The following is a 25,588-nucleotide window of genomic DNA, read 5'->3' as shown; positions in this document are numbered from 1 at the left end:
GACTGTGTTCTGTTAGGACGGTGTGTCTCTTGGTAATCAGGAAAGTGTGCTCATTCCTATTTAACAGTTTCCTTTTCTCTCTCTCTAATTCATTTACCACTGTCATCTTATGCATTCCTGTGCTTTCATCTCCCACCTCATAGCCATGCCAAAGTCAATGGCCGTGTTTATCTAATAATAAATAGGTGGGTACTTCAAACTTTCCTTTTCTTTAAAAAAGATATACTACGCTTTATTCTTAGTTACTTCTTAGTTGCCTTCAAGTAAAATATGTTCTTGCTGCACCATAATGTGAAGTAAGCAGGGAGAGAATATTGTTCGGGTATTATAGTCTTCTAAAGCTGATGAAGCAGCTAATGCATTTCTCCCCCATATTTATTTGCTGTGAGTTCATCTCCAGTTGGGATTCTTCTCTAAAACTTTGCCCGTGTCTCAACACAGGATTAATTGGAGCTATTTGAAATTGGCTGCAGACAATAGACTTGGTTGAGGAGGCTCGTTTACCTACCCTTTGTCTGTGCATGGAACGATGCATGCCTGCATGTGCACGCATTCAAACTCACACAAATGCTCATCCTTGTCCACCTCACTAGCACTTCAGAAAGGGATTTTTGGGGTCAAGTTAATTCATTGTGCAATATGTGTTTATTTTCAGGAAAAATATTAGTATGTACTCATACACATCCAGTAAGCTGAAACCACTGCATGCTATGGCTGTTAATTTGTAGACCAAGTTGGGCGCTACAGGATCCAAACTATAAAAGTTAATGTTGTTACAGTAGCTATCCTTTTATATCTTGCAAACAATTCCATAAAGGAGATATCTTTCAAAGTATTTGGCTAGATTAAATGTGGTCTTTAGTATAATCAGCTTCGATAACTGAAGAATTTATGTAATACTGCTAGCCTGAGGAAGACCATGTGGCAAGATGGGTTGGAATTGGCGAGGGCAAGTGATCTGTTGGAAGCTGGCAAGCTGAAAGCAGAGGTGCCTGGCCAGGAGGCAAGACTGGGTGGGCTCTCAACTCTGGGGATTTGGCAGTGCAAGGCTGAGGGTTGGGCCTGTTGGCAGTCATAAAGGTCAACCACAGCCCACTGAGCTGCCAGCGGGCCCACAGCAGTGAGACATATCTGAGGCAAAGCAGAGTGCTAGGGTCAGAGAGGTGTGGACACTGATATGCCTGCAATGGCAATCCTTCATAGTGAAATCACTTTGATGCCTAATGCTAGCAATAACAACCCTAGGAATAAATGAGGAGGTTTAGGAAGAAGATTTCAAGTAGACTCTTTAATAGTGGGTAGGGCTTTTTTATTTAGACTTAAATCTCCTGAGCACACTATCCTGGCTATACTGATGTCATTGATTGACATACTGGAAATTAAGCTCCTACTGAAGCTTCAGATATATATTGCATGTATCTGCCTCTATAACCCCATCACCTCCTGGATATGAATGGGAGTTATATGAATAAGAGAAGGATTAGTCTTCCCATACAAAATCCTGTAGGATTCCTGTGTTCCTTCCCAGTTTCCATTGAGGTAAGTTAGTGAGACCTTGATTTACACCAGTGTGAATGTAGATTTTTCCATCACCAACAGTCAGTTGGGAAAACATTTCATTACAATGCAATTGCACCAGTGCAAAATTGGTCTTGTTACAGGAATGCTTTCATTTCATTGAATATCACCTTTAAATTGGGCTCTGATTAATATTATTAGTTGGGGATCTCCATAGCATTGAAACTGAACTGAAAATTCATTTTCTCTTCTTTATATATTACCCTTCTGTAAGGACACTAGAGTTTTAGATAAGTATGCGAAGATAGATTATATCATTTTAGGGAATATTAGTTTTTAGTCCTTCTTATTGAGATTTGGATATCTTTTCTTGTATATATATATTATCTATGAAAACAAAGTATATTGACTTTTTATTTTCTGTAGCTGAATATATTGTTGAGAATAAAACATTTTCAGATTAATGGACCCTCAGGTTGATAGTCTAGGTCATGATACTAGATTTTTGTAGTTGTTGTCATGGATATACTTAATCAGTGAGAATTTTTCATGCTTAACTGTTTCATTAAGCTTCTAAAGCTTTATTTTCTTCTTTTTGGCTACCAGTATGTTGTTACTTCTTCAGTGTTGCTTAGTTTAATTTCTATGGCTTATCTCTCATTTGAGCTACTGAAATCTCCAACATCCAAAAAGGGCACCTCCCAAATACTGTAATAATACCTCTGCTTGTTGAACTTTCTCATTAACTGCTAAGTCTGTGCTCTTATTTTTTTAACAATCAGATGGCTAAATCTAGATTTTAGTATTTTTGAGCTGTAAAACCCCTTAGTTACAATTGGCAGAATTTCCAGTCTGTATGGTAATATGCCAGAATTTCACATCATGAAAAACAGAGCCCTGAGATAATAGTGTAAAATATTAAACTTACTGTTGTGCAGGAACAGTCCAACAGGTGTTTGTAAATATGCTGAATATAGCAATTTCAATATAGCATAACTAAACATTAAGAACCTGCCAAAGAGAGATTTTATTGCAAGTCCTATTTAAAGCGACTATGGCAGTAAATGCTCAGAAGAGCACATAGAATGAACTAGGAAAAACAGATTTTCTGCAAACACAGGAAGTGAATCCCAACAACCCAGTTGAAGGAAAAAAAAAACAGCCAAATAAACAAAAAAACATGTACAGAAACTGAAGACTTTCATCTGAATATATTAGATGATGTCTCTTTTGTTAGAAAAGGTAAAAGAAATTCTGCATAAATCTCAAGAGTTGGCACCATGGCAATTGAGAAATAGCATTTCTATGTTAGAGCAATTGTATGTTGATTTTGTACTCTGAAAATCACTAATAGACTTAGCATAAAACAGTTATAAATTTCAGAAAAACTCTTAGATGTAGAAAAGAGAGAGAATGAATGTCTCTAGCAAAGAAAGATATGTTAAAGATGTGATATCCTTGGCCAAAGCCAAGGAATTTTTTTGCTTCTATTTGTTCATAAACTTAGCTGGAAGAATACAAGAATTCTTGCAAATTCTTTGGATTCCCTTAGATCTCTTCAGTCTTTCAATTGGAAGAAAGTGAAAATGTATTTACAGTAATCCACCCGATACTTGTAATGATTCAGCCGCATTATGAATGGCATTGGACAGCTCTGACCATGTTTAGCACTGGTGTAAATAGGTTGTCCCCTTTCCATCTGTGCTTCAGCTCCATATTTCTTATAGAAGCGCCCTGTGAATGTCATGATGGCATGCTCTTGGCATCAGAAAGTTCTGCAGATGGACTATGAGAATGCTTTATTACTTGTGGTTTAGCATGACATATTTGTCTATTGCCTTCTTCTGTAACCCCTCTGTTCTCATCTCCCTTTTTCTTTCTGTTCCAATTATTTTGAGCAGCCTCAAGAAAAAATTACCAAACCACCAAAATGAGTAAGTCCCCTGTGAAGTCATGAAATGTTTACTCTTAAGCAATGTCATTTCATGCTTCTACATCTTAAACTCTGACCATTTTCTCCAGTGGGGAAAATGTCAAGTTTAAGTGTCAGTACCACTCATTACTAACTAACCTTTAGTATCTGAGTGAAAAGTAATTACTAATATATTCCAACTCAATTTGCAGTGTGTGTTTGAAGAAAGTACCAGAATCATTAACTTTTCCACTTCTAAGGCATTTTCCATGAACAGTTTATTTATTTTTTCTAATTATACACCTTGAAAAAGAACAAGACTGCAATGTCATTGCTGCTCAATTTGCTGAGATGTTATTATTTACCAACAGACTGGTGCATCAAGATGGAAGCCTGCCTGACATAACTATGATGAATTTAACAGCCAGCAGTGAAAAGGAAGAGGATAAAATGCTGAAAGAGGCTGGTGAGAAAAGAAAGGAAGAGCCAGATGGGGAGGGAGGGAAAGGGAGGGCTGAAAAAGGAAAAGAAGAAGAGGAAGATGAGGAGAAGGAAGATGATGATGTAGACGACGAGTCAGAGGAAGAAGAAACTACAGGTAAGCTCCACGGTTTACAGATTTTGTTTTCCTTTAGCCTTAGATTGTTCATGCTTGTCATGCTTGGTCATCTCTGCTCACTTCAGTTGTCACCTTTTCCTTCTGATTCTACATATAATCTTTGTAAAACATCCTGAACTGAGCAGATGGCTCCTTGTCAATTATTCAACAGGCTACAGTATGTTCTAGGGAAAAATCATATTGATGGAACTGAAGTATATCATAGGATTCTGGGGGAATGAAAACCAATACCCGTTTTTCAGGAAAAAATTCTTCTAAGTGTTCTGGGTTGTGTTAATAGTCACCACAAATGTTAAGATCTCCTTTACAGTGAAATCTCTTTAAAATAAAGATAATATAAATGCATATTTAATCTCTGACACCATATGCTTTCAAGACAATTCACTTCAGAAGTTCCAAACGGCTTTTGCTTCATTATTCATGTGCACATTAATGTCATGGTTTTCACTTCTGAATATGGAATGTGTAATTGATGCCAGATGAACATAAAAGCACTTAGGGCAGAAATTGGTAATGCTGATATTGTCATCATTGATAGTGCTAGCATGAACTCCTAGCATGAATTACTTCCATGTCTCTGCTAGGAATATGAGCCATGAGTGAAAACTAGGGAGAGGCATTTAACACCCAAGGTCTCTGTACTGTCTGGAAATCACCCTATCACAGATTTAGTTGTTTATGTCAATTTTTATAGGACTGTGATACAAAAATAGAGACAGGGTCTTTGTCAAAGCAAAATGTCATTGTATTTGGCTTAGCTGCCCTATGGGAGCTCAGCTGCATCTATTTCTCTTTCCTGGCTGGGACATCTTCCCTCACAGAGATTTTCATGGGACCTGGAAACCCTTCTTGGCCAGCTCTCATATAGTTTCCAAGGACTGATGAGTTTGTTGCACTCTGGCCATCCCCACATGCTGAAAGGGCTGAGGATGGAGGCCAACTGCTGAAGGTTACCCTGTACAGTCACATGCAAGCAGGGAAGTGGGAGCTGCAGCCTTCTCATTGGGGCCCCCTCTGCACTGTAATGTGTGGGGCTTGGCAAAAACATGACATGCTGCTTGCCAGTGTGTGATCCATCTTTAAGCTGCACATGCATTTATTTGTACCAAAAAGTTACATCACTGTTAAATGGCCATGTGGGTGAGTTTTATCATTATTTTAACGTGTTCATGTGTACAGACTTTGTTATACAATTTTTCAATGAGTAGAATCAGGTCTGTGCACATTGTGCCTCAACATGGTAGACAGAGCTCACTACAGGACCTTACTTGCCCTATTCCACTTCACTGGCACCGTCTGGATATACCTTGTGTAGTAGTAACACTACAAATTAAAATAAATGCAGTGAAAGTATGAGAGAGAGCATCAAAAATTCTATTATTCTAGTTCTACAGATACTTTCCTAAGATATTCTCATCATGCTCATGAGAGCAATCATGTTAATTTAGACCTCTATTGCTTGCTTAATTTGTGAAGTTTAATTACACAATCATGTAGTGTACATCACTCAGTATTTTTATTAATTGTGCTTGGGAAAAAAAAAAAAAAAAAAAAGAGAAGATAAAATCTCTAATTTGCTTTTCAAGTATTCCAAAAATCAGCTTTTCAACAATATGCATTTTCACACAAATATGAACAGAATAACAATCCTGTTTGCCTTATATACAAAAATAATCAGATAAATTGAAATAAGTGTACACAGAAGCTGCTTACTCCTTTTCATTTTTAATAGGTTAGATGCCGACATGTTTTGGAGCCAATTTGAGATGTTTCTATTCCTGATATTGGTTGTAAGAGTGTTCTCACAGTGTGCAAAATCCTTCCTAATTTACAAAATGCTTCTGAAATCCCTAATACAGTGTGAAGACTCTTTATGCTAATATGTGTGAGGCTTATGGAACAGTTTTCTAGCCAGACACCACCAGTGTTTTTGAAATGGGGAAGTTAATGTGGGTTAGAACAGAGAGCACCATAGCTGAGTGGATCTCAGCCATGTTTTGTCTTAGTTAACCACCGAACCATACTGTTTATCTCCTTTGTGTCTTATTCTAAGGCTTAGAAGAGCAGAAGTAGAAAGCTTGTTGTTCCCTGTTGAAGTTTTTTTTTTCACAAAGACCTTTTGTTTTTCTCCTCCAAATGGTTCTGCTTGAAAATCTCTGTAGACCTAAGAAACAAGTGGCATCTGGTGATTGACCGTCTCACAGTGCTGTTTTTGAAATTCCTGGAGTACTTTCATAAGATGCAAGTCTTTGTGTGGTGGCTTTTGGAGCTGCATATCATCAAAATCGTCTCCTCTTATATCATCTGGGTCACAGTAAAAGAGGCAAGTAAACACCTGCTGTCAAAATCTAACCAGTGGTGGAGGTTTGTCAACATCTGCTGCATGGTGACATACCCAAGCATAGGGAGAGACCATGTGAGAGACCTCACTGAAGCTGTGGCATTCCTTTCCCCACACAAGTAGAATCTGGCCATCAGCTAGGGATGGAAGATGTAGAAGATTGGGAAGGAGCAATTAGGAAAATTACTTAAATCAGATCTCAAGCTGAAGAAACAGCAATGGGAACTGCATCTTAAGAAAAAAAGGAGCACCACCATTAGCTGTGCCTTAGGTGTGGGCAGTGTGAGTTGTTCACCTGACACAGCCATTTTTGAACAGAGTAGTAGGACCCAAGTCCTTAAATAGCAAAATCAAAATTCTTTTACTCACATCTTTGGGGAAAAAAAAATGTCACGTGTTTGAAGATGAGTTCCACATATCTGTATCATCTTTGTTTCATATGAACTAAAGCAGAGTCAACATCTGGTCCCTTTCGCTTGACTTCTGTTGTTTTTGGGATGGATATATAGTGCTGTGGGTCTAAGAGAATTCATACTCTGTGTGAGATAACATTCTTGCTAAAATATTAATTTTCCCTTCTTCACTTACCACATTGTGTCTGTGTTATTGTGAATATTGTGAAAATGTGGTGATTTTTCCAGGATTTTTCTCATTTTCTCTGTCCCTTTGTTTTGAATGATTTTATTTTAATTACTATGAAAAAAGTCAGACTCTCTCAGTTCTCTCATTACTTCATGTAATTTCTTTCCACCATGTTTTTGTGTTTTCAGGTGTCTCTGTTTAACTTTGTGTTTTTAATTGCTTGGGCTCTTGCTTTGCCATATGCTCAGTTTCGCCCATTGGCATCAAGTATCTGCACTGTCTGGACATGTGTGATTATTGTCTGCAAAATGTTGTACCAGCTCACATCTATTGATCCCAGCACTTTTTCCAGTAACTGTACATTGGTGAGTACAAATGTACATTAAAAAGTTTGATTGCTGCTTTCTTCAATGAAGAAGAGCAAAAGGAAGCATATCAACTATTGAAAATCAAAGTTCTCCTGTTATGTTGTTGTTGATTATCATTTCAGTTCCAAGCTGCCTTAAACAGATTTTTTATAAACCATTGCAATTTCTTTTTAGCCTAGAGAAAATGAAACAAAGGTTGATTTAGAAGAACTCAAAACGTCAGTCCTCTACAGCGGTCCGGTTGATCCTGCAGAATGGGTTGGATTGAGAAAGTCTTATCCTCTACTTTTATACTTAAGGGTAACTTCTTTAATAATCTGTATAGAGATATTTTCTTATTTGTCTTTGAACTATATCATCTGTCACACATACACACACACAATTAATGAAAGCCACTGACATTAGGGAATTACGGTCGGGAAGAAACAACAGAAACGCGTTTTGTTGACATAGGACACTTCCAGATGGGGTTCAGTACCAATTAAGATATCTGCATGTAGAAGTTATGGCTTTCTGACTCTATTGTCTGTTAAATGCACTCCAAGAAATGTAATATTTAAGAGGCCAAAGTAATGAAGAGGTGCATAGCTTTCAGTTACCAAAGGATTGATGGGTCTAATTGGAGTAATTGCCTCAAGTAACAGTGTGTATGCTGTGAGCTGTTAATCTTTTCAAGTGCTTATTCCTTATAGCCACAGCTTAGAAACCATAATGAGTTAAGGTAATAATTCATTCAGACATTAGTTGTTTTTTTTTCTTTTTCTCTTTAGTTAATGCGTAAGAGCAATATTTTATTATTCCTATCTTGATTAAAAAACACTGCAATAAAAATGTATCATTTCCCAGGGGAAACTTTGCCCATCACTTCTTGATTTAAGGAATCTCCAGTCTTGTATACACAATTTAAAGTAGTCAGAAATCTGCTGACTGAAAAACAACAAGCTTTGATCTAACACTGGATTTATTCCTCATTTCTTTCCTGAGACCGTAAATTTGGTTTAAATTACAGAATCATACAGTGGCTTAGATTGGAAGGGACCTCAGAGCCCATCCATCCTTACCCGCTGCCATGAGCTGTCCTGCAGCAGCTCAGCTGCCCAGAGCACCATCCAACCTGGCCTTGAGCACCTCCAGGGATGGAGCACCACAGCTTCTCTGGGCAGTTGTGCCAGCGCCTCACCACCCTCTGAGTGAAGAATTTCTTCCTAACGTCTAACCTAAATCACACCTCTTTCAGTGTAAATCCATTGCCCCTTGTCCTTTCACTATCTACGTGAATAAAAAGTCTGTCTGCCTCTTGCTTGTAAACTCTTTCCAAGTACTGGGAGGCCACAATGAGTTCTCCATGCAGCCTTCTCTTCCCCACACTAAACAATCCCAACTCTCTCAACTTTTAATCATAGGAGAGGTGCTCCAGCCCTCTGATCATCTCTGTGGCTCTCCTCTGGACCCACTCCAACGTCTCCATGTCCTTCTTGAGCTGGGGGCCCCAGGCCTGGACTCAGTGTTCCACATGAGGCCTCACAAGGGCAAAGTTGAGAGGGACAATGCCCTCCATCTCCCTGCTGGCCACCCTTCTTCTGATGCAGCCCAGGATTCTGCTGGCCTTCTGGTCTATAAGAGCACACTGCTGGCTCATGTCCAGCTTTTCATCTACCAGAACCCCCAAGTTTTTCTCCACAGGGCTGCTCTCAGTGAGTTTTTCCAGTCTCTACTCATATCTGGGATAGCCCTGAGCCAAGTGCAGTCAGTGTAGTAGATTTCTCTGTCCTCACTAGACGCCTTTTGCAGCACCTCTTCCTCTCACTCCCTTAGGCATGCACTTCCATCAACTAAAAGTATATTTGGGGAAGATCGGGCTGACACAAGAATTCTGCATGGAGGGTAAAGTTGCCAAGATGCTAGGTGCTTTATATCTATAAATAGATAACATTTTGTGATTTTGCACTATTCTAGAAAGGTTTTCAATGTCTTAGCAAGAAAAATATATCCTCTGTGTAGAGAAATTCAGTTCAGGGCTAGACCTGAATTCCCCAACTTTCAAGTCTCACTGTGTTTCTGATATGCCTCCTTAATAATAAACATTCAAGATGTCCATGTTGAAGTAAGAAGCCTATCTGTTGTGGATTGTGTATATCTAAGAGCAAGAAGCCTAGGGAGGGCAAACAGAAATAAATTATTGTTAAAAATAAATGAACAAACAAATTAATTGAAAGTATCAGTGGTGCCTGTCTTAGGACAGTTGTGTCCCAAATATTTCTCTGTGAATAGAAATCCAGAGATTGCCTCTTCAGCTTTATTTGTGTTCTCCTTGAGAGGCTTTCTCTGGATTTTAAACAATTTTTAAAGCTGGTTAATATCCATGATGTATTTGCAGTACTGAAGGTCCTTGTGGTTTCAGAAAGCTAGTGTTTGCCATCTGAACTGCTGCAACTGAATTTGTGGATGCTTGTATCTCCTTCTTCATAGAAGCCACAAAATATGAGAGGGAAAATGGATAGGTCAATGCATTCTAACTTCTTCTCTACAATTTGTGTTCAGTATAGTATTTTTTTTTAATGATGGGCTCATCTTCTGCATCTCAGTACAAAATCCAGCAAGTGATAGGAACCTCACTTTGTTAAAATGTTAGTAGCTAAGAATAAGTTCCAGTGCATCTTGGAGAGCAAAAGCTCTCAATGGTAATATCCGTTTTAGTATTCTTTGATTTATGATTATCAGAAGGTTTTATAACTTCTTGTGGTTTTGTTTTTTATTTAGTATCCTTCTGATTGTATCTCCTGTAGAATAACTTACTGATGCTGGCTATTCTGGCTTTTGAAGTTACAATTTACCGTCATCAAGAGTACTACAGATGTCGAAATAACCTTACTGCACCTGTAACTAAAACTATTTTCCATGATATTACAAGAGCACATCTGGATGATGGACTGGTAAACTGTGTCAAGTATTTCATAAACTACTTCTTCTACAAGTTTGGTTTAGAGGTAAATTGCAATATGTTATTTTTTTTTCTTGTACTGTCTTTCCAAACCTTTAGGTTATTTTTGTATACTACTTTGAACTGTACTTAACATCAGGATGCTTCTTAGTCATCACTTATGTCAGACCTTGCAATAGTTGCTACCTCTCTGCTAGTAGAGATTTTCAACTTGGATTTATTTTCATTTCTTTTCTTTTGCTACTTGTTTTTCATTGACTTAGCTTTCCATTTCTTAACCAAACAAATGATATGACGAGTGGGAGAAGGGATGGAACTGAGGTATATCCTCACGTGAACAAATGCACAGGAAATTACAAATTGCAGGAGCAAAAAGCAGAGGGTAGCAGGCCATTTTCTCCGTTTAAAGGTTTCTGGACTTCTTTTGTCTCCAGCTGCCCAAGCATGTCCTCCTTTTTTATACAGGCTGCTGAAACTGCTAACAATCTGCAGGAGCAAATAACAACAAAGGTTATTGTTGCTCTGTGCAGCAGATTTAAGACAAAGTTCTCTTTCCAAAGACCTTGACAGTAGATGAGAAACACTCAGAACATTAGGAAAGGCAGGTATAAATGAGTGAAATTATTTTTCTGAAGATTCATGACAAATCCTTAATATCTGGTACATGTCTTATTTTGTAGATGTTTGTCTGCTTTGCCAGCAGCAGTTTCCCAGATGGAGCTTAAGCTCAGCTATTGTATTCCTTCTAAATGCTTCACCCAGTCTTGCAGCAAAACATCATAAATGAACCTACCTTGAAGGCAAGCTATTGCTGAACAAGCATTTAAAAAAATATGTAAAATAACATGGATTCATTTCTGTTTTCCCACCTTTTCTGGGTGCACACAGATGCATGAAGTGCACTTTTAAAATTGTCTGTATAATAAACAAAATTATTTTTTCAAAATATTTTATGTCTATATGCAAAAAGCAGATACTATTTCAATGCACTCCAAATCTATTCATAAGGATATTTTTGACCTATGCATTAAACACTGCCACCCCCTTGCTCCTGATAAATAAAACAGCATGCTTATGATCAATCTGAGGATTAGGAATGAATGAAAGTTAGAATTAATCAGAATCACGTGTAACCTCATCCTAATCTGAGGAGATAGAAGATCTGAATAGGGAAGTATACTGATTAAGTGAGTCACTGTGAATGAAAACATGCTACATGGCACTGAGTGAAGGATCTGCTTTAAGTGGAGCCAGAAAACAGAAATGGTTTGGGATAAAGAGTCTTAAAAAGAATGGAGAACTAAACTTGCCTTATAGCAATTGGCTGGATTTGTCTATAGCCAAAAGAAGTTATATTGTCTAAATCCCTTTTCTTTTTGTCTGGTTCCCACATAAGGATACAGTTTAGTTGTTATTCTTAATGGTTCCTTTTCTTTCTTACATCTGTAAGCGCTATCAAAATATACAGCTGTGTAATATGTGCTTTACTTGACAACAATTAAACATTTCACATATAGGCTACTGTGGCAATGCTCTTTCCATTTTGTATGTGTGTATGTCTTGTAGGTGGCACTCAAAGAAGAGTACTGAAAATCTGGGGAGCTGCAGTACAGTGGGGGAGGTTTGTGAGGTTGTTGCTATAGCTTGTTGGTTGGCAAAAATTCCTGCATCAGCCGCAGCATATGACCAAGCATACTGTTAAAATTCAGACTAGCATATCCTTGCTAAATCGACTAGTCATTAGGTTGCAAATGATGCGTATTTTTCTTTTTTTCTTTTCCAGACCTGTTTTCTGTTATCAGTGAATGTAATTGGTCAACGGATGGATTTTTATGCCATGATTCATGCCTTCTGGTTGATTGCTGTATTGTATCGACGTAGAAGAAAAGCTATTGCAGAGATCTGGCCAAAGTATTGCTGTTTTCTGGCATGCATCATTACATTCCAGTATTTCCTTTGTATTGGCATTCCACCTGCTCCTTGTAAAGGTATGGATGCTTACCTTTTATGGACAGTTGCTACTACTTGCTTTTACAGAAAAGTGCTAGAAAAATGATAAGTATTCAATAGTTTCCAAGAGAAAAGGATGAAGTAATCATTGTAAAGTACTGATTGCATTTTTATGTGCTTCTGTCATATAGACTATCCATGGAGAAGTGGTAATGCCAACTTCAACTCGAATATCATAAAGTGGTTATACTTTCCAGACTTCATTGTGAGACCAAACCCTGTCTTCCTTGTCTGTAAGTATTTTAGCACATAGTTGAAAAGTGTTTACGTGTCTTTTGCTTAAAACATCTGCAGAGTAATTTGAAGCTAGACTTTTATTTACTTTCCAGCAGCAAGATGTCATATTCTGTGGGAGATTGGATACAGTGTGCCATTTTGTGTAGCAGAAAAAGTCAATGGTTTAGTAATTTCTGCATCTGTTTTTCTGTATCCAATTTTTAATAAATCAGTATAAAAAATTATGGATTACTTTCCCTTTTTAATTTATTTTTTCAGTAAAAATCATGAAAGATAGGATAAAAATCAAGTACATTAATAAATGTCAAATTGGTATTAAATGCGTTGAAAACAACAGTCTTGGATATTCAAAGAAAAGTCTGCTAACTACATTATGGTACATTGCCACCACTCCCTGCACCTCAGTTAGTGACTGAATTTTCCCTTGCAACCACTGCTTTCTCCTAGATGATTTCATGTTGCTGCTGTGTGCATCCTTACAAAGGCAAACATTCGAGGATGAAAATAAAGCTGCTGTACGAATCATGGCTGGAGACAATGTGGAAATTTGTATGAATCTTGAAGCAGCATCTTTTAGCCAGCACAATCCTGTTCCAGACTTCATTCATTGCCGGTAAAACCTGAATCTTTAACACTTGGAAACTGCAGAGGTTCATTTTTACAATGTTGTCTAGTGTGAAAGTAGAAAGGTGAATGATATTAAGAGGGGGCAGAGCCTGAGACAGTCTATTCCTGCTGGTCTTCAAACAGCAGAGCCATTCTTGTGTGACCACTTCAGAAGAGATTAGTTCTGCGTTATGCTGGGCATAACATTAATTGAAGGTCTCTCTGAAAGCTTGATGCAGTGTTAAAAGAATATATAGAAAGAATAAAATTTGCTAGCTATTATTTCGTCAAATTAGGTTTTTGGAAATGCATGTTACCAGCAGATGTGTGAGTGTGAAATGAATAACAAAATTTGAAATACTGTCTAGTAAGAATCTCCCTGTTGCTGATATGCTTGCAGTTGTTGTCCCAGAGAGGTTTTGCCAATAAAATTAGTTCTCAAGATCAGTAAGATAATACTGCTGTTTCTGTTAGAAATGATTGCTAAGTGTATTTTGAAATAGCTTTAAAGAGGAAACAATGGAAATACATTCAGTTGATTCAACTTGTCCAAGAGATTTATAGCTGCTTCTGAGCATAGGGTAAAGAGTTCTTCCCCTCAGTCTACATAGCAAACCCCATGCTCTAGACCCACTGACATAAACAGAGCAAGAAGTCATAACCTCTTTTCAAAATATGCCATCAAGTGGGGATGCTTTCCAAGAGACATCTGCCAAATAGGACTTGGTCATAACCTCCTTTCAAAATACTTCATTGAGTTGGGATACTTTCCAAGACACATCTGCCAAACAGGGCTTGGTTGAGAGGAACGAGTAGAAGGACTGGCTGCTTTTTTCTTATTGCCACTTTAGTGTTGTACACATTAGAAAAGATAATTCAGCAATTGCATCAGGCACTCTGGTATGCTTAATCACCTTGGTCACTGGCAAAGAACTTCACTGATGGTGTGGCTGATGGCAGAAAGAAATCTTATTTTCCCACCTTAATCTAGAAAAAAAACTTGTTAAAAAACTTCATTAACAATGAGAGTATATTTGAAAAGTATCTTCAGAAAGGAAGCAGAGGCAAGAAAATAAGTGTTTTCTTTGGCATCTTTTTGAAGTTCCCTGGAATCTAGTTGGTATTTCTAGTCATCTGTAGAAGATATTCCCAAATGGCCAAGTAAGAAAAATTTGAAGTACAAAGGATATTCTTTGAAGATTTTGGATGGGAATCAAAGTCAGGTTTATAATGGAAAGCAAAGTCCAAGCTGAACTGGCCTGCTGCCTCTCCACAATTCTTTGGGTTAAGTTCTGTCTTTTGATTCATATTCATGGTATGCATCAAGCTGAAGCCATTGGTGGCTTCTTATGCATTCAAACACACCACTTGGCACGTGCTAGGAAAACGGACCTGTATATACATTATTAATGCTGTGCAACCATTTAATTGGGAATCTGCAACTTGTGCTTAGGAGTTAATTATATTGTTGGTGGAAGACACAAAAACAATCACAAAAACCAAACACATGAAAATCAAAGGATCACGTTTGTAGCAGTGAGCTGAGCAAATAACCTGTGATTACTTTATACTTGTTCCAGCTAAATACAGAAATCTGTGTAACTGTTTCATGTGATAGTTTTATGTTTCGTGAATAAGAAATGGAATGAAAAGAATAAGGCAAAGAAGGAAACAGAACAGTGACATGTTTTTTGTTTGAAAATTCCATCAAATATATAGAGAACTCATTAATGACAGGGAAAGAAGAAATTCCTGTGTACGATATCCTTTCTTGTAGATGCTGGGGCAGGTAAACTGTAACTTTTTGTTGATGTAGTTTGAAATGTCCACTTTCTGAAACAGTAATGGGAACATACTTGTAGTACATGTAGATGGATATAAGAAGACCTTCCTCTATAGTACAAACTGCATAATAGCTCTTGTCTTCTTGATGGAATCTTTCCTTTAGTTTCCCTTTCAGTGTCTTCACTACAATATAGATTTTCCCAGACTTTGAGTTGTGTTAATAGTGAACTACTGTACTTGGATATGCAATCCTAGATGCCTAATTTACTTCAGAGAAGCATCAGAGAATGGCTGGGCAGTCTCTTAAAGTGAATTTGATTCTTTCATTAGAGATTGTAAATCTTTTAAGAGAAGGAAGAAGCTCTGGAGAACCCATTGAAGATATACCTCAGAAATGTATGTATCTGGCCTCTATCCAAGATAATTTGGAACGTAAAGGGCTTTGTCTAAAAACATTTCTTTCACTTTGTTTCAGAAATTTCAGAATAGTCTAAATATTTGTAACATGGGCAACAACCTGGTTCAAAGCTTATCCAAGCAACTGAAATGAAAAATAGCATTTATACAAAAGTCAGTCAGAAAGAACCAAACAAATAAGTGAAGGCGACGTGGTTATGTTTCAAAAAATAGTTCTTAGTATTTGTTTGCTTTCTAAGAAGCCCAGTGTAAATTTCCTGCTAAGGAAAAGTTGCGCTTGCAAACTGAAGCACCCTTTTGGTGTGTCTGTTCTCTCAAGAAGATGCCAGTTGGTCACTGTTCTAATAGGCGTGGCTAAAAAACTTTTAACTGTAACATAAACAGTTGCAAGAAAAGGTCAAATTTCCAAATGTTTAATTTTCTTATTTCTGGAGAAATAACTGAGCACAACGATAAATACCGTCTATGGAAGAGATTTCCTGAAATTTTTCTTGCCTTTCCACCCCCACATTTCTCAGGGGATATATGTTTGATCTCAAGGGAGAGTACAACTGGAGGGCTATGAAACAGAAATAAAAATGAAGGATAGTAGTAGGAGCTTTTAAAATGAAACAGAATTTAAAGCAACTTCATTGAGGATAATCCTTTCCCACAGTCTCTAATGCCAGAAAATTCTCATTTCATTTCCCAAGTAGTTTTCTAATGTTCTCCTAGACATTGACAGGGAAATAATTTGGGATTGTAATTTACTTTTTGCCTCCTGAGACCAGAAATTGTACTAACAGTCAGTCACTGAACTGTACCCCTTGGGAACCATCATCAGGTGAGTCAGAAGAAGTCTCTCGAAGGCAGCTGTAATGCCTTTCTTGGACTAGAGTACTAACTTGAGTTGGTGGGAGAGTATCTGCGAATCATCATTACAGGCTTCCCATCTTATTTGTATAAAACAAATAAACATTTTGTTGCTTATAAAATTGCTTTAAATAACACAGCTTAGGATTTAGGGATTTTTAAAGCAAATAGAATCACAAAGGGAGGACTTCACTGGTAAGAGAAAGAGAATATCAGCTCTGTGAGAAGGTATGACAAAAACAGTAGGGACTAAGTCCCATGGGATCCATCCACAACACTAAATTCAAAGAAGTCAGTTAAAATAAGGGAGCTAATTTTAGGAAACTTCAATGTATCTATTGGAAAAGGGAAAATCACTGAACTTAACTTATGAAGACCAAAATAGAGCTACAGAGGGGATGGAGGCTTGGTGAGAAATCAGCAACGTTAGGATTTGAAGGGAAACATTCTGACTCACACTGTGTGTGAAACGTGTAAAGAATCACAGGTAGGAAAGAGTGAAGGGAAGAAACTAAGGAGTAGAGGTGAAGAGACAGCTAGCGATGTAAATGTACAGGAATAACATGCCTGAAGAAGATAGAGAGGGTAGTCGTTAGAGGAAGGCTGTGGGAAGAGCCTTGGGGTTATATGGAGGTGGTGAGCCACACTCCGAGCAAAACAAGACTGCTAAGGGAAAGTACTGATACAACATTACAACAGCTTCTCCAGCAAAAGGAAGCACAAAATCATTTCATCAGTGTTTTCCTTAAACTTTAGCATTCCTTTCCTAAACTTCAAGGTGCTGACCACATGACAAAGACCTTTCCTCAAAAGGATTATCAGCATCAGTGCCTTGGGATACTTGCAGGCAGATGTCTGAACACTAGGCTGGCCACAGCCAAACGTGTCGTTGAGGTCATTTGGAACTCAGCTACACCTAGAGCACTCTATGCAAGATGCTGGATTGCATTGCAGTTAAATAATCCCTGTGGAAATAAAATACTGAAGTGATCATGATAAGACTAATAAAGCTGTATTAAATAAAATAGATCATTGAATACAGACAGCCATCAGAGGCTACGATAGATTGGTAGACACACCTTTATTCCCCATCTTAGAGCACTTGACTCAACCTATAACACTGTAAATAATTAAAGAAAATTAGGAAGATGTTTGGAAAAAGACAAATAAAGGAGTACGAGGGCATTACAATTGAAATAAGTGTGGTTTGAGTAATACTTCAATGTACCTGTGATTATTCAGGTGTAGTTCTTTCAACTCTGTTCATTGTGACTTTGTGCTTGGGCCAGCAAAGAGTTATCTCAGATGTTCTGTGAAATTCATTTTTAGGTGTGCCCTGAATAATTTCTTCTAACGTCTTCTTGTAAGATGCCAACTTGAAAGTCAAATCTTGAGAGTTATTTGTGTCACTGAGATAGCTTGAAATTGTGTATTTTCAAAAATGAGAAAGATTTACACTTCTAAGAACCACATCATGCAGTTGTATTGCCTCCTTTTTGAGAAGCTTTTCTTTTCATACCATTTTTTTCGATGTACTGATGTCCAAAACTATTATATTTAATGTATATTTTAAAAATTAGAAGAAATGTTTTATTCGATATTTTAAATCACTGCTAATAACATAACAAATTATTAAGGACATAGTGAAGAAAATGGCTAAGTTATTGTCACACACTTTTCATATTATCTCTAGTTTCTGTAAATTTTAATCTGAGAGCAGTACATGCTGTTACAGTATGATGACTCAACCAAATGCAATATGAATATGCTTAGATGCAACCACTTCCAGTTATCTTTTAAGAATCAGAATTCATTTTTGTTGAAGAGTATTAAAATATTCTTGTTTAACCAAAAATCAGTTTGATCACTTTGCTTTGGTCAATTCATTTCCATTTGGGGATTTTCTTGAAAGATACTGATGCACTTTTTCAATAGGAAGAGCTGCAATTTCAGTAAGGTGGTTCATAAGCAACCAACATGTAAATTATTATTATTAAAGAAACATCAAATATCAAGTCTTTTTTTTTTTTTCTGAAGAGACAGTAAGAGCCCCATTTTGAGTGATATTAAATTAGTGATATTCTGTTCAACTGATATCTTGTGCATCTTTATTTACCTAAAGTGTATAAATTATTTGTTAATGTTTTATCGCCTTAAACCCAGCAGCGTTTTTAAAGCCATGACATTTTTAGACTTCACAGGCAGCAGTCCATAAAATTATTTAATGGCTGTGGGAAATAAACATAGAGGAGCTTTCTCATTACCTTTCATTAAATGACTCTCTGGTTAGCTTCGGCAAGCTGCATGTGTATAAAGGTAGGACTATAAATACATACTCCTAGAAAGTTCTGAGCCTACGAACATCAAGCAGCAGGGGCCTTTTTATGTGGCCTCATCCACTGCAGTTAGTTCATTTACTCCTTGCATGGTTTGGCTCAGGTATATGTGTACTCCCATGGTGCCTTCTCCCTGCCTGGTTTCCTGACAAATCTAGTCTCATAGCCTCGGTGAACAGACCCTGAACACACAGTGCATCTGGAATCAAAATGCCAAATGAGGGGAAACCATGAATTAAATGGTTTTGCAGTGTTTAGCTATATGTAGCATTTGGTATTGCCTTTGGCAGATGTTCTTATTTGAAAGCTTACTGAGTCAATATTAAATCAAGATTTTGAAGACTGAAAATACCAAGTTGTTTCTCACTCTTTCTTAATTGTGTACCAGGCTGATTTCAGATAGATCTGTCTCACAGCTTCCTGGCAAACATTTCAGTAAATTCTGGTACACTGACATTCTATAGAAACTTCCTTTTTACAGCTCAAAACTTTCTCCACCGGAGAAAAATATTTTTAGCATCTGCATTTGAACGTGAGGCTTGTGACTAGACTGAATTCCCCAGAAGTCACTGATAAATACAGAATTGTTTGCACTGAAGTACTGTAGCTGGCTTTTGAAGATAGATTTGCTATAGCATTAGCCAGACTTCTTGTAAGATGATCTCAGGTAGCTTTTAAATTTCATACACTGCACTGCCAGGTAGTATCACTCTATCATGAATCACAGAAAAGGACAAGAGTGATCATCCAGTTTCAACCCCCTGCTACGTGCAGGGTCACCAATCACCAGACCAGGCTGCCCAGAGCCACATCCAGCCTGGCCTTGAATGCCTCCAGGGATGGGGCATCCACAGCCTCCTTGCGCAACCTGTTCCTGTGTTTCACCACCCTCTGTGTGAAAATATTCCTCTTAATATCTAACCTAAATCTCCATTGTCTCAGTTTAATACCATTCCATGGAGTTAAAAACCACCATGAAATTTGCTGAAAATGTATTTTTCCCCTCTTGATCTCATGTAATGCAAAATGTCCTGAGTGGAGCATCATGAATGAGTTGGAACCAAGTACATGAGCCAGACACTGATTTTGGCATTATTCCCATGCAGGTGCCCAAATGCTGACAAAAACCCTGCAGTCTGTAGCCACAAGTAGCAGCCAGTAGCACAGTAGAAGAAATTTATCATTGTCCTCAGAAAATGACAATGTTTTTCCTTCCTCTTTTACTTCCAGGTCCTATTTAGATATGTATAAAGTGATAATCTTTAGTTACCTCTTCTGGTTCGTGCTTACTATAATCTTCATAACGGGAACAACAAGGATCAGCATATTCTGTATGGGCTACTTGGTTGCCTGCTTTTATTTCCTTCTCTTTGGTGGAGATCTGCTGCTGAAACCCATCAGGAGCATCCTGCGCTACTGGGACTGGCTGATTGCGTACAATGTTTTTGTGATCACCATGAAGAACATACTCTCGGTAAGCAGCAGCTGCATTTTCTCTGAGTGGTTTTGTGGCTTCATAGGAACTGTGCACAGTGCACTGAATGGCCATTAAAAATCCTTTTCAGGAGCCCAGGCTTTTGCTAGTGCAGAGCAGGCTCCGTTTTGTATCAGAAACTGCAAGTGCATATCCAGAGAATGCTAATGCATGCATGTTATAGGAAAGTGTGCCACCCTTATATGGCTCTGAAAAAGCTTGAAAGCCATTTTCAAAGGATCAGATTCTGGTTTCTCTGCCTAGTTAAATTGTTCCTTAGAAGTCTTGTGAAAATTTCAATGAAGTAAGTAAGAAGTGCAAGATTACACCATCAATAAATAGCACACATTCAATTAAACTTTTTATTTAAAACCAGAATTTTCAAGTCCAATAGTAAGTACAGTTATGTGATGTAATGTAGCTAGTGAGGTTGAGCATTACAAGTTGCATTCTGTTTTCCTTTAGAACTAGCGTGAGCTGCAGATGAGAACAGACATCCTATAATTAAAGGTTAAATACTTCTGCAAGGTATTAATGGTTTTCTTACATTAGCTCTTTAGATCAGATTTTTGCAGTGGCACTAATAGGTGATTGAGACAAGGCAGTGCTTAAAACTTTATGAAAGATAAATTTAGATTTATTCCTGGCAATTGCCTCTTAGCTTTGAGCATTTGTAGTGCTGGACAGAAAAGAGCAGACATTTTTCTTTTTACATTTATATAAGTCACTGTACTGAAATAAAATTGATTTATATGTGGTTTGAATTTGTAAATGTTCTGAATGCTTACATATGTGCTTCATTTTATGCTTGGGAATTCAGTGGGGCTATGCATATGTTCAGCTTGCCTGTGCATGTTTTCAAATTTAACTCAGTGATTTATAAAATTTCTTAGCTGTCACACTGCATCACATGACAGACATATCACTTTCTCTGCAAAAACAAAGCCAACACCACATACCTGCTATCCAATGGATAACCAGAAAAACAAATTGTTTAAATTTAAAGTGTTGTGTGCACCTGGTAAAGACTGTCTTTGACTAATCTCTGTTTTACTAATGAGATGTAAAACAGCCTGTGGCAGTCTAAATATTTGCGTGTAATTTAAAGAGATGCAATACTTTTCTTATCTTTATTTCTGCTATACCTTCTTAGATGAAACTGTTCTTTTACTTCACAGATAGGAGCATGCGGCTACATTGAGTCTTTAATTCAGAATAGTTGCTGGTTGATTCAGGCATTTAGTCTGGCTTGCACAGTTAAAGGCTACCGTATCCGTAAGTATGTCTCATTTCTCTTTGTAATTTGCTATAAACAGTGGATCACCTTTGAAATCTTCTACCATATTTAAGCTGTGTCCTCTCTCGACATATTACCTTGTGCAAATGTCTTGCATGTAAGTGCAGCTAAGCAAGTTTCATCATATATGGAATAGCGAGAAACTGGAAATATCAGGGAGATCTCACTGTGGCCCTCCAGTACTTGCAGGGGGCTTACCAACAGGAGAGAAAGCAACTTTTTTACATGGGCAGATAGGGATAGGACAAGGGGAAATGGCAGAGGGTGGTGAGGCGCTGGCACAGCTGCCCATGTAAGCTGTGGTGCCCCATCTCTGCAGGCACTCAAGGCCAGGTTGGATGGGGTCCTGGGCAGCTGAGCTGCTGGAGGGCAGCCCTGCCCATAGAAAAGGGTGTGACTGGTGGGCTCTGAGGTCCCTTCCAGTCCAAATCATTCTGTGATTCTATGATCTCATAGAATCAGGGGTGATACTATTACGATAAGCGAACTATCTAGACCCCCACTCACATACACACATGTACTTTACTTTAAACATAAAGTCTGGTGATGCTGGAGTTCAAGAAAATTTCCATGTATATGCAGTTGATGGCATAATTGGGAGTATGGTTTCACCTTCCAAATTGAGTTCACCACTCAGCTGAAAACTCTCACTCCTCCTTTTGTTCAGCTGCTGAAAGGGTAAGCCAGTTCAGCTCATTGAAACAGCAAGAGGCTGAGCCAGCATAAAAGTGGTAATTTTTTTTAATGATCATTCTCAAGCTTGTGATGGTAACAGAGTGGGAATGGTTAGTATCTGTGGATGGAAGTGAGAAGGGTTGAAGGAAAAATGGGGAGCAAGACCCTGGATCCCACAATGATTTATTGTTTTAGCTCTGCACTTTGTCCTACATTGACAGCATGAGAATATACGATTTTTTCCAATATTTTGTAGCAGAATTTAAAACAGATCTGTTTTAAACTCCGCTCCAGTGAGTCTGCAGCAGAGTTCTGAATTTCTATTTCAAAAATCCTTATGTCTGACTCTAACAGATAAGAGGATATAAAGACAGGAAAAACAAAGATGTACATTCACAAGATAATTGGTGCCTGGTGGTTCATATTATCCAAAACTTTTTGAGCAGAATCAGAAACCTAGACATGGTTTTCTGACTTCCCAGGGGATGAGCACAGCAGGCTTTGAAGCTCTCGGAGCTTGAGCTTCCTGACCTGTTAGGCTGGTTTGCTTGTAAAGCCAACTTTGAGCCAGAGTCTGTCCTTTGAGTCCTTCTCTCCCTTCTGTGGGGCAGGGTAGGCCATTCAGTTTATAGTCCAGCTACAAAAAAAACCACCGTTTTAATTTTTGAGTATACCCAAGAGAATTGTCTTTAGAGAATAAATAAAGAAAGAAAGGAAGAAATATCCAAAGCCAAAATCTAGAGGCAGGAGGAATGGGATTTCCTCTCTGCCTTTCTCCTCCTATCCCAAAGGAAGCAGTTTTGTGGTTTCAAATGGTTTTTCTCATCTGCAATGGAAAGAAACATTCAACGATTGCTGTGAACTGGGTTGTGGAGAGGAAAATGAAATATATTAAGTGGTAGAAGTCAATTAAAAGTTGATTTTGACTTAAAAAAAACCATTTCATTCTCATGTTGATGTTGTTCTTAATTGAAAAATGAGACAAAAAGTCATTTTTGAAATGAAAAAAAAAAAACAACGTAAAACGTGTCATTCTAAAAAGTGCTGAAATCAAATATTTCAATCTAACCAAAAAAACTTTATTTTTTTCCAAGTACTTACTAAGACAGAGTGAATTTGTTTCAAAATTCTTCACTTTTGGTGAATACCCAGTTTTCATGTCATAGCACATCATTGGAATGTTTCCAGTCCGCTTTAAAAGAATCTACAGCATACATCAGACAGAAATGCATGTCAGCTTTCTGAAGAAAAATGAAGTGAAAGGACCTCAATTCAATTCAATTTAAAAGCTTTATTGAAAACTATTTTCATGGCATGATTTAAATGATTAAACATTATAAAAAATGCTTATTTACAACAGTTCTTACACTGATGGTTTCTTTTTTCCAGCAACCAACAACGCAGACTGTAAACTACCTAGTGGAGAAGCAGGAATCATCTGGGACAGTATATGTTTTGCTTTTCTGCTGCTGCAAAGAAGAGTCTTCATGAGTTATTACTTCCTTCATGTGGTTGCAGATATAAAAGCTTCCCAGATCCTGGCATCAAGGTAACATTAAGTTAAAGTAAATAAATATATAAACAGCTTGACTACTCAAAAAAGCCCTACTGTTTATGATAGATAGCATCAATGGAGTTCTGGTAGTTAACATTGATTTAAACAATCCATGTTAAATTAATAATTGCAACTCCAACTCTGACACAGCGCATGAGAAAACAATTAAGAATCTGATAGAAATTAAATTCACCAAGCAGTATCTGATGCTTTCATAGCTTTAATGAAAAGCTGTGGAAGTCGATGTGTGTTGCATCAGCCTCTCAAATCGGTATGTATAGGAGCAGATGTCAACAAATGTTCTAAGTCTTGGAAAGAAAACATTCTGAGATCAGAGTCTGAGAAAATGGGCTGTAGAAATCACATCTCCAAAAAATGTCCCAAAATGATTGGGAAAAATGCAGAGAAGTAATTGTATCTGACTGAGGAAGACACGAAGTGTTGCATCACTGAAATCCAACTATGATGTGGCTAAGTGTCATTTTGGTTCTGTTACTTATACTTTTTCACTATCATCCATTCACAGCTGTCACTACCGCAGCCATTCTCCTGTTCTTGTTTGTTTTGTTTTGTTTTCTTTTGTCTTTTTGTTTTTGTTTTATAATAAGAAGGCAGATGAAAATGAAACTGTTTGTAATTTCAGTAAGATTTCTGAAGGATTACTTTTGTTAATTTTGGATTAAGTGTATTATGGTATTTCTTTCCTCCCCTAAAAAAAAAACTGATTGATTTCTGTACACATTTGAGGGCAAATTTGACTTGCATCTCCTAAAAAGAGCTATTTTTTTAAATCTTCGTTTCCTTTCCTCTCCTGGAATTTCTTAAAAAAGGAGACATTTTTAGCTACATGTACTGACCAAATTCTCTGCTGCAAATGGGACTACCTAAAGATGTATGCCTGAGTCCCCTGCTGCCTCTCTCAGACTTTTGCTTTGGGGTGAATTTCAGTGATAATGCCAAAGAGTACTGGATACTGTTTTTTTCTTTTCTTTTTTTTCCCCTATGCTGTATTCACAGTGAACATAGAACAAAGCAATATCATGAACATCAAAATCCCTTCTAAATTGGAGAGTTTGTATCAAGAAGGAAGAATAGACTAATCTAAATGGCACTGGAATTTGAAAAAAAGACACGTTTGGTTTCTACTTCCAGCTTTGTGTCTCTTGGTGAGATGCTGAACCTATCCATCAGCAAAAGGGGAGACAATAGTGGCCTACGCCAGAAGCTCTGTAAAGATAAATGTGCTACTGACCAGGAACTACTAAGATGCTACAGGAAGAAGGGTTATATAAATACAGCAATCTTATTAACTTTTTTTAGCTGGCTGTTTGCCTTGCTAAAATCCAAGCTTTTAATTTATTTGGACTATGAAGAAGGTCATATTTGGATCCAGACAGTACAGACTGAACCTGTCTTCTAGTAAAAGTTAATTGTGAAATAAAAACACCTTACACAATAAGACTGTGTTTCAAACAGTAGTGATGATTCTCCAGTGTCAGTTTTCAACAGTCTATAAGAATTCAGGAGTGATCAAGTTACTAAGAAGAACACATCATCCTTTGTTGTACTTTACCATACTTGGGGAAAAAAAAAAAAAAGAAAATATTCATTTGGAAATAAACATTACTGTAGTTATCCTGCGTATTACATGGAAGAACCAAAAATCTCTCAGAAAAGATGGTTGAAAAATTAGTTAGAAGTAATCTTCTGAATCTGGAGATGTACTTACTGATTTCTTTACAAAAATAAAAAAGATAGAGAAGGCTTTAAATCTATTCTACTTCTCTGAGAAAGTCTTTGAGACTCTTCAAGACTTTCTGAAAGCTCTTGAGTGAATAAAGAATGAGGGAAGAGTGGAGACTCATGTTCTGGATATCCAAGTCACTGAGTCAGTTGCATTTCTAAGGAAACGGAATTAAAAGTCATATGATTTTGGCACACCAGAAATCTGCTGAAGGGTTTGTGTCAACAGATAGAAAGTGCTGTAACATTCAGAGGGTTAAAGTGCAGCTGAAGCTATGTTCATTATGGTTCTGGATGAAGTCCTGAGCTGGGTTTAACTC

At 37.5% G+C, this 25,588-nt stretch overlaps 1 protein-coding gene across 9 annotated transcripts in view; it reads left to right on the top strand.

Annotated features, from left to right (window-relative positions):
• Positions 1–25,588, top strand: part of PIEZO2 (piezo type mechanosensitive ion channel component 2) — a 287,618-nt gene that overhangs the window by 213,649 nt on the left and 48,381 nt on the right. For 5 of the 9 annotated variants that reach the window (XM_048939128.1, XM_048939130.1, XM_048939134.1 and 2 more), the window contains 13 exons: positions 144–185; positions 3,420–3,452; positions 3,802–4,028; positions 6,212–6,372; positions 7,161–7,337; positions 7,515–7,640; positions 10,127–10,327; positions 12,065–12,269; positions 12,423–12,524; positions 12,976–13,141; positions 19,755–19,998; positions 21,177–21,273; positions 23,360–23,519. In XM_048939128.1, coding sequence (XP_048795085.1) covers positions 144–185; positions 3,420–3,452; positions 3,802–4,028; positions 6,212–6,372; positions 7,161–7,337; positions 7,515–7,640; positions 10,127–10,327; positions 12,065–12,269; positions 12,423–12,524; positions 12,976–13,141; positions 19,755–19,998; positions 21,177–21,273; positions 23,360–23,519 — 1,941 coding nt within the window. The remainder of the gene's footprint in view (positions 1–143; positions 186–3,419; positions 3,453–3,801; positions 4,029–6,211; positions 6,373–7,160; positions 7,338–7,514; positions 7,641–10,126; positions 10,328–12,064; positions 12,270–12,422; positions 12,525–12,975; positions 13,142–19,754; positions 19,999–21,176; positions 21,274–23,359; positions 23,520–25,588) is intronic. The other 4 variants (XM_048939133.1, XM_048939136.1, XM_048939132.1 and 1 more) reach the window with 3 other exon arrangements.

This window comes from Lagopus muta, chromosome 3, assembly GCF_023343835.1.
Source record: "Lagopus muta isolate bLagMut1 chromosome 3, bLagMut1 primary, whole genome shotgun sequence".
In the NCBI taxonomy this organism is placed as follows: domain Eukaryota; kingdom Metazoa; phylum Chordata; class Aves; order Galliformes; family Phasianidae; genus Lagopus; species Lagopus muta.
The sequence above is the reverse complement of the archived record's forward strand: the minus strand, read 5'-3'. Positions and strand labels throughout refer to the sequence as shown.